The sequence below is a fragment of the Rhinolophus hipposideros genome, assembly GCF_964194185.1.
Source record: "Rhinolophus hipposideros genome assembly, chromosome: 16".
In the NCBI taxonomy this organism is placed as follows: Eukaryota; Metazoa; Chordata; class Mammalia; order Chiroptera; family Rhinolophidae; genus Rhinolophus; species Rhinolophus hipposideros.
The window spans coordinates 46,018,624-46,028,640 of NC_138062.1; the positions used below are offsets into that span (position 1 = coordinate 46,018,624).

The following is a 10,017-nucleotide window of genomic DNA, read 5'->3' on the forward strand; positions in this document are numbered from 1 at the left end:
TGCATATATGTACACACACACACACACACACACACACACACACACACACACACCCTGAGGGTGCCAAAAAAATGTACACAAGTGGATACTTTGGTCAACGTTGCTCAAGCAGTAGTTCACTGTAATCAGAAGTGTCTGGACGCAGATGGTAACCACTTTGAGCACCTCTTGTAATTGCAGAAGTCAAGCGTGACTTGTATTCATCTTTTGTTATTAGTATATATTGAGTATTACAATTAATACCGTTTTTTTCCTTTCTTAAAACGTATACAAAATTTTGGGGACACATTTTGTGTCCACAGACATATATACATAAAACATATATATGGACTCAATGTTTTTTAAAAAGTATAAGATCAATTTAAAAATTATTTTACACATGTCAAATATTCATACAAGGGATCTGACCAAAAGGGCCTATCATGGAATAGATCCACCAATGACAGCTAGTGATGTTAAGAAAACACCCATTAAACAGGATTTTTTCCATCAATGGGATCCTACTCTATGTTACCATAATAAGGTATTTTCAACAACAAAACTGAGGATAAAAAGGCAGGTGTGGATCCCTGTAAACTGTCTCCTTTGAAGAGAGTTGTATTTGGATAGATGTTCTAAGAGCAAAGTTAACTGAAAAATGTATGTTTGGAGGTAGAGGAAGTAAGACAAGGGTATTTGGTGTGTTCTCCATTTAGATATTAAAGAATGCTTCCTTAATACAATGCTTTTCATTTTATTTACATTTTTGTCAACAAAAATTAATTGTGCTACTTTCACGTCCTCGGCACCCTGTGAGGCACTGGGACTAGTGACCATTCTCAGGAAGGCTTTATATTTGTGGGGTTCAGAAACATGAGTACCTGATTACAAGAGAAGGAGATAAACGCTTAAATAAAGGTTAACTACAAAAAAGCAATGGCAGTGCGTAGAAGGGTCCCTACCCCTGTCCTGGGGACTCAGAAAAGGCGTCTGGGAGCTAGACTATAAGATTTACTATAGTTGATGCCAATAAGATTGTTACTCTGATTATTAGTCCTCTCTTAGTTCTTGAGAAAAATACAAAACAAAATTAAGCACCAATGTACGCCATCAGGAAAGAGGAGAATATTTGTCATACTTATGTTAACAACTGGGCATGCGTCAATCCATCTAAAAGCTGGTATATCAATTTATGTAGAAATAAGCTGGGAAGAAGAGGGACCAGGACCGTACTGCACAGGACTATATAATCCTGTTTGATGCCGCTTGGAATGAAAATTCGATCTGTCCGCAGATCCTTGTGCTCCGCATTCATAGGGCATCAGTGTTATAATGCAGGCTGTGTTGAAGCAGTAAGAATGGCATCAACTATAAGCTCATGCAGAACGCCTCGTCGAACACGCCACGTTAGGGACTCAAAGGCTGATGCAAGATCAGTGGGGATGGCCAGAAGTTCTGTGTTGCAATTGCTTTCTTGATAATGAAACAGAATATGGTGATTAGGAAATGAACACCTGGGCCTAAAATCTAAGTGTGCACTAGTTTACAACTCACGGAAAACAGGTGATTAGATCTAATTCTGTAATGGGTTGAGAGGAAATCTCTTGCAGAGGTTGAAAGAAATGTTTGCAGAAACTGGAATTGTAAAGTTAATTCGGGTAAATGGTTTGCTAAGAAGAGCTTCATACGCAATAGATTTGGAACAGTTGAGTTCTCAAAATTCCCCGAGAATTTCTCAAAGAATAGTTAATGGCACCTTCTTCAAAGTCATTTAGGTTCTCGTTGAAAAGGAGTTTCCTGTCCCACTATTAAATCACACTTCCTGCAAGGCAGGACTCTAGAATCTTCATTTCAGCAAGCTCTGGGTGACATGTAAATACAAAAGGGTTTAAGGACTACTTACAGTCCTAGCAACAATGGAGAATCTTCTGGATTTTTTTTAAAGCCTTGGTTGATTGAAATGTCCTGAAATCTGAGGAGAAATTATTACAAGAGGGACAAGTGTAGTAAATAGCTCCTCCAGTCACAAGTGAAATTTGCACTTTCTTGATTTCCTTTGCAAAAACCATGAAGCGCCAGGGTTTTCCAATCTGCGTTCATGTGGAATTGTGATGACAGCTCATGACACTTTGATTGAGATTTATTTCTACCATGGGATTTCCCAAACCGAAAAGTTGTGCCCCACAATTGGCATATCAGAGATAGACATTTACTTATTTATTTGTTAAACCACATACTATAATATATATGTCTTGGGTTTCAGAAGCAGAAAAAAGTAAAGTCATTAATATTAACTGGGTATATTTCAGCCTAATACAGGTGAATTATATGTTTTTTGAAGTGATTGTTTGACTTATGTTCCAGTGGTGAAGAAATTTAAAACTTTCATCTCCCTAAGGTTTATAATATTGATTGTAGCAGGATTATGGTGCCTCAAGTTGAATAAAATCATCTCTACAATTTTTGTAATCTCCTGCATCACCGTGTAAATTTCACTCTGAAAGCTTACTCTTCATGTTTCCAGTGGTTAAATTTCAATCTCTTAATTATGATTGGCTAATTCATAAATCAATTTTGGGGAAAACTCAAAGATTCACTAGGCCCTAAAAATGTCTTTTTGTTTTTGATTAATTGATTAATTCATTGTTTTAAGGATGGCACAGCTCACAGTGGCCCGTGCGGGGATCGAACACCACACTCCAACCAACTGAGCTAATTGGCCACCCCAGTCTTTCTGTTTTTAAAATGTATTTGCTCCCTTTTCATTATCCTGGTTGCCAATAAAATTATCATTTATTATTATTGACAGCATGCTTAGCTTTTTGTCAGTGTATAGTGTTTTAGAGGTTCTGCTTCTTTCTAAAAACATACCAAATGCAAAAAAAAAAAATTGCTGATAATCAGGGGCATCTCTTTGATAAAACATTGTACCACTGACAGATTTATTCTCCAGTGATGAAGGGATACATGAGACTCATTCTATCTTCTGTAGGGAAAGTAGCAAAAGAAAATTCATTTTCTGGGGCCAGATTGAGGAGCAGCCTGGGCATTTGGGAGATTGGGGCATATTTTGTTAAGCAATAAAGCTTAATGAATTACCATTCGATATTCCAGATGCGGTACTTCCTTAAAGACCTGAAGTGACTCTCTGTCACTTCAAACACATCCTGACTGAATTGAATTATCATTTAAAAATAAAGAAACAAAGCTGTTTTTGCAGTGTGCATTGCAATAGTTAGTTGACGACTGCAACTGTAATTCGGGGATTATTCTCAATAACAACTTTTCTGTTTTCTTTCTAAATCCAATTTTTAGTTATGAAGGTCACTGATCTTTCATGACACTTATTTTCCACCCAAATAATATTGTTAATGAATTAATGCCAAAGTAGTAGCAGTGTATATCTTTTTATCAAGAATGAACAAGTATTACAGGCCTGTAATGTAGTAGTCTTGTTAACTGACAGAGGCTATATGAGATAATCATAGCTGACCAAATTTAAAATAGCAAGTAATGAAATAGCGTGCTAAGACTAGAACTGTTTTACATACATGACAGACTTTCTATTTTTTGTTTGTTTGTTTGTTTGTGTTTTGGTGGTTCAGAGGTCTTTGACTCAGAACAAGGTAAAAATTTTCGGGAGGTTACTTGTCCACTTGGGAAATAGCAGAGTAAAGAGTGCACAAACCATTCAGTGGCCTTTTGAGCATATTTTGATTCTTAAACAACAGGGATCCACAGTATTTTTCTAGAAAATAAGGAGATGATTGACATGAAATGGAGTTTTAGATCATTTCTGATATGAATTTTTTGGATGTTCTTGACTTTCACAGATACACCGAGGAGTTAAAGGATTTGTTCGAGACCTTCAAGGTAACCCCATTGCCAATGCAACCATATCAGTGGAAGGAATAGACCACGACATTACATCTGGTGGGTGCTCTTTGCCATGATCTGGAGGCTCTAGCAGTCTATATAGGAGCATAATTGCTTATATCATAATTCTTATGCTGTGCTAAGCAAAACAATTAAATGCCTCGTATCTCTTTGCCTTCTCTTTCCCCCAGCTTCTATCTAGTTAAATTTCCTTTGTGGGAGCAATTCAGCAGTGACTCAGGATGGCTGCTGCATTTAGAAACTGAGGTGCAGCAGAGGGCGCCCTGTCCTCAGGTATCTCACTCCAGAGCTGTGAGGTGGTGCTGTCCATTGGAGATTCTTTGTAGTTCTGGAGGCAAAGGAAAATGAACCCACTAGAATTAAAATGCCAGCGTTGTTCTGATCTATCTTAAGAAGAGGTGCTAAGGAGCTATTAATTTGTGGGAGTGAAAAGAGTGGGAAGGAGGATAACTGCTGGCATATTGTATGTCTAGGATTTCCTATACATTATTTCATTTAAATCATATAATAAACCCAGATTTATTCAAGGTTAAACAGGATGTTACAGGATTGACATCGATGTTAGTTATTTATTGGTTTAAACCACATTTCAATTTTCCCAGGTTGGACCAAATGATATGGTTTCCTGGCAAACCTACCTATTCCCGTTAATAAACATCTACGTACTCATTTCAGTTTAACTGTTATTTGTTGGGATATTTTCAACAAAATTAATCTTTATTTTTAGCTATGAACTCTTTACATATTTCTAGACCTTATAATTAACCTTTAACTTGTTTTCCAAACCACTCTATACCATTACCTCTTTCTTAACCTCCGCATGTATAACATGTACTAAAAAAAAAACCTTTAACATTTGTCCTCTAAAACTCCATTTATTCATTTATTCAACAATTATTCATCAACAACCCACTAAATGCCAGCACACCTTCCCAGCCATATACCAGAATCTGTGCTAAGATATACCCCCTTAGCCCTTCAGGAGATTGGCTTTTGAACATGGCACCCAGGCGTCGATCCCCTTGGGCCACAAGAAACCTCTCCTCTCTGTTAACCCTAGTGTGTTATACAAATATTATTTTCTTTGCATTCCATTATGTGAAAATTTTAGCAAAATCTAATGTAGGGAGTAGATATAGGTAGAAAGGAATGCAAATTGAGGATGGGCTTTGGGGCACTCCAGCTTTTCAAGGGCTGGGCAAAGAGGAAGACCTAGCAGTGAAGTGTGAGGTAGAGGGAAAACTGAGTGCAATGTCCTGGACACCTGGACATGTTTCAAGATGGAGGGAGTGCTAAAAAGTGTCAAGTAAGATGAACCTTGCGAACGAACCAGTGTGGAGAATCTTGACAAAATCTGTTTTGATGGCGTGGTGGGAGACTGATCGGGGAGAGAGAATAGGAGGATAGACATTAGACATTAGAGAGTATTGACATTAGAAATCTTTCCAGGCATGTTGCTATAAAAAGAAGAAGGTAAATGAGGCACTAATTGAAAGGAGGTGTGGAGTTTGAAGGAGGATTGGAGGAGATGGTGAAGGGGACTTGTATTTTTTTCTGATTGTTTCTGTTTTCACAGTGAAATATGGTGTAAAGCACCAACTGAGAGAGAGGATGAAGAGGATGTGTTAGAAGTGTTAAAAAAAAAGGAGAAAGTAAATTGTCCACTGAGACCTTGCTCCTCAAAATACGGGCCCCAACCAGCAGCTGAGTTCAGTCACCTTGGAACTGGTTAGAAATGCAGAATCTCAGGCCTCACCCCAGAGCTAGTGAATTAGAATTTGCATCTTACCCCGTTTCCCAGTGATAATACACTGGTCTAGGAAAATGGGAGAGTGAAAGATTAGTGACGGAGGGACTAAGAGGAAGGCAGGATAGCACCATGACCTGTGTAAGGATGCTGTTTATGAATCAGAGACAGATCAGCATGGTGTGTGCTTTCTCCAGCTCCTTGCAGCTGCACAGGGACAGGCATAGAGTTGGAAATTATACAGGGTTGGTGGTTTGCCAGGCATGAATAACCAAGAGGGCAAAGTAAATGAGTTGAAAGCATATGCGTGAGAGTGGTTATAATTGTGGGCCCTGGAACCTACCTGCTCTAAGTTAGGAGGGAACTATGGATACGTGAGAGTGAGAGAGTGTGAAACGTAACTGCCTAAGATTCTCCAGAGAACTTGTGGAAATGCAGTTCCTAGAAGGCACTCTGGACCAACGTGTTTTGAATCTTTGGAAATCTAAATTTCTGACAAGTGCCTCAGGGATTATGCTGAGAATATCTTTGGGCCATACTTTGTGAAACACTAATCTAGACTCTCTGACCATCAGGTCTTCTCTTGGCAATAAAACATGGTGCCAGATGCTGAGCCCACTGCTTGGGAATTATAGATATCTTTTTACCTGGGATACTTCTGACGTGATTGTGAGGATTCATTATTTTTAAAAATTTATTAGACAATTTAACATTAATCTCTGTAAAATTGCCCCAAGAAATGATACCTTTAGAGAGTTTCACACTCTTTTCCAATGAAATTTCATGAAATTCCATTAACATCTACTTTAAAAATAGGGAATAAAAGAAGCCGAACTGAGGTATAGCGGGTATTCCTTCACTGGCGTAATTATGCGTTTCACATATCTGCCTTATGATTTGACATTTTGTTTCCCTACAGCAAAGGACGGTGATTACTGGAGGCTGCTTGTACCAGGAAACTATAAACTTACAGCCTCAGCTCCAGGCTATCTGGCGATAACAAAGAAAGTGGCTGTTCCTTATAGCCCTGCTGTTGGAGTAAGTAATCATAACAACAGCTAAGATTTATTAAGTACTTAACATGTGTCGGGCATAATTAAGTAACTTCTATTCAATCTTCATAATAACCGTGTAAGGTAGGTACCATTGTTATCCCCATTTAACATATGAGAAAACTGAATCTTAGGAAAGTTAAGTGATTTGATCAAGGGCTCATTTGTTGATTTAATACCACTCATTGTGAAGCTCTGTTATTCTCTCTCATTTTTCAAAGAGATCCACAAGAAATTTAAATAAAACCTGAAAAATTGAACTTTTTAAAAAATTTTGCGACATTTATTTCAATCTATATGAGATTATGTGGCATTCATCTTTTTATCTCTAACACCTAGTACAATACTTTATACTCAATGAGTATTTGGAAAAATAAATTATGCCTGCAAGATAATTTCAGGCATTAACTAAACATTTATTAAGCACATACTATGAGCATTAACTAACACCATATTACATTTAAGTAGATACCATGTGTTTTGCTAGGAAGGTAATAGGCATGAGACCAAAACTTCTCTTAGAACAGGATTTTACTACTATCTTTGTATTACATTACCGGAACCATGTAATGACTTACAGGATTTACAATCAAACGGCTTACTTAAAAAGAATTTATTGTACTTTTGTTTATGCACCCAAAGTTTGGAGTATCAATGGTTGGGTTTTACAAACAAAACATCTTGAGTTTTTAACTGGTGCTTTGGTTTTGATTGTGTATATGTGCACATTTGGCTGTAAATGTATTAACATTGGAAGGTGAATCTGAGCAAATGAATCCTGGAAAAAAGTAGCCTCAGAAACAGGTTGTGAAAGTTTCAACTATTTTGATCCTTAACCTTTTCAGCATGTGTTACTTCAAGGAGGTGGTGTGGGTCATCATGCTCCTAAATAATGAGCAGTTTAAGTGTCTAAATCAAGGGACTCTTAGTTCCATCTGTAATGGGAACATAGATATCTAGAGGGCTGGAGGAATATCGGGGATGGGGGCTGCATGTTTTGCATTTCCTTTATGCAGAAGTGTATGGATTCTTCATGGACCCGATGAGGCCACCCAGTTCCCAAGGGGAGTTGAGTTCTTGGGCCTCTGTGTCTGTGGTGGTTTGGAGATGTGTGCTGCCATCAGTTTCTTTAGCAGATTCGAAATTCTGGAGAGTGGACCCTTGTGGTTTGGGATGGCAGGACACCGAACTGCATTCTTACACGTTCCCTTAGCTGTTAGAAAATTCAAAGTTGACAAGGGAGGCTCACTGAATATTTAAAGGCAGAACATTAATTATAAATTATATCTTTTTACTGGGAAAAAAAACTGCCTTTAAGTAATCTGTCTTTAAATAGTCTACTTTAAAATAATCCTATTAGATCAAAGCACATTTCAAACATAATATCTTATGATTTTTTTTCCCACTGAAAGTATCTTTTATCACGAGGGATATTTTAGGATATATTTTAATTCGGGTAGCTAGATTGAGCTTATCCTATAAGCTCTAAAACGGCTTTTCTGATTATTATTATTTTTTAATTTTAGCTTTTAAAAGTACATATGCACTTTGATAACAATACATTCCTGATTTTCACTTTTAGGTTGATTTTGAACTGGAATCATTTTCTGAAAGGAAAGAAGAGGAAAAGGAAGAATTGATGGAATGGTGGAAAATGATGTCAGAAACTTTAAATTTTTAAAAAGGCTTCTAATTAGCTGCTTTTATTCTATCTCTATAATGTAGTATGATGTAATGTGGCCATTTTCTTTTAGATTTTGTGCAGTTAATATTGAACACTGACTTATTTTTTAATCATTTAAATATCAATAGAAATTACTTAAATAATTAGACTCTTAGGTAAAAATGTAATAACTTGGGCTCTTTCTTCTCTTATATAACATTCATTTTCCTACATATATTTCACAAAGGATTGTAGAAAAGATTTAAATGATCTTGCCATCTTAGACTTAAATGCAATATTCACATTACTTACAACACAGAACTTTCTGAGTAATTGTAGCTTTTAAAAATTAACGAAGTCCTTTTAATGTAATTGGTGACAATGTTACATAATGAATGCCATTGAAAAGGTCAACAGCTATAGCGTGGAGTTGTGAGCACGAACCTGAAAGACTTAAATAGTTCACTATAAACTGTCATTTGTCTCTTGTGCTGACTAGCTATAGCAGCATGATTTTGTTAATGCATTTTTGATGGGAAGAAAATGTAAATGTTTAGCAAGAGGTTTTATGAAGGGAATGGAAATTGACTTCTTGCTTGTACATAGAAGGGCTATACTGCCATATCATTCAGCCTGTTAGCACTACTTCAAAGTTTAGGGTTTTCTCTTGGTTGTAAATTTGCCCAGAATTGCATTCTCAATGAATAAAGGTAAAAAAAAACCCACATATATATCCCCATGGTATGTATTTTAATTCTCTGATTTTTAGTCTAGAATTGTGGTCTTGTGATAAAAGCGTATTCCCTTGATAGTGGCCTCTTATTTGTTCATCCTCTATATTTTTAAATTTATTAACTGACTGCTGCATGCCAAGCACAGTGGAAGTTCTATGCATATTATTGTGGTGGACAAAAGGCTTATATTATATTATATTATATTATATTATATTATATTATATACCTGATATTATATTATATTATATTATACTATATTATATTATATTATGACCTGGTCTTATATTATAGTAAAATAAGACCGGGTCTTATATTAATTTTTGCTCCAAAAGATGCATTAGAGCTGATGATCCAGTTAGGTCTTATTTTCGGGGAAACATGGTATAAGCCCAGACCCAACATATGAATAGGTGTGAGCAATGCAGAGTGACTGAGTGTAGGGGTGTTCTGTGCGTGTGTGTGCGTGTGTGTGTGTGTGTGTGTGTGTGTGTGTTGGTATGTTGATCAATGTTCCAGGTACAGGGTTTTGTTCTTTGTTTGTTTTTTTAAATAGTGTTAACTGTTGTAATAATAGACTCCCAAATATATAATAGCTTAAGCACAGTAGAAGTATATGTCTTACTCAGGTACCTGTACCGGGCAGAAGACAAAAAGATGAGATGGCTTTTCCCCACACAGTCATTCTGGGACCCATTCTGACAGAAGATGTGCCATCTTCTACAGGTGGCCACCAAAGTTGTATGTTGGTCATCTCCACTCAATGGGAGTGGAGATTGTCTGGTCATCTGCAGACAATGGGAAAGAGGAAAGTTCATAGAGGAGTATGTGTGAAATGTCCTTAGGGACCAGGCCTGGAAGTGTAATATATTCTCCTCCTCACATCACATTACCTGGACTTGTACTCCCTGGCTACAATAACTGCAATGGAGTCTGGGAAATGGAGTC

At 37.0% G+C, this 10,017-nt stretch overlaps 1 protein-coding gene across 1 annotated transcript in view; it reads left to right on the plus strand.

The window, feature by feature from the left end:
• The window catches only part of CPE (carboxypeptidase E), a 93,966-nt gene extending 84,905 nt beyond the window's left edge, over window positions 1–9,061 (plus strand). The window contains exons 7-9 of the mRNA XM_081075801.1: window positions 3,813–3,912; window positions 6,543–6,661; window positions 8,258–9,061. Coding sequence (XP_080931927.1) covers window positions 3,813–3,912; window positions 6,543–6,661; window positions 8,258–8,356 — 318 coding nt within the window. The 3' untranslated portion in view covers window positions 8,357–9,061. The remainder of the gene's footprint in view (window positions 1–3,812; window positions 3,913–6,542; window positions 6,662–8,257) is intronic.
• The last annotated feature ends 956 nt before the right edge of the window (window positions 9,062–10,017 follow it).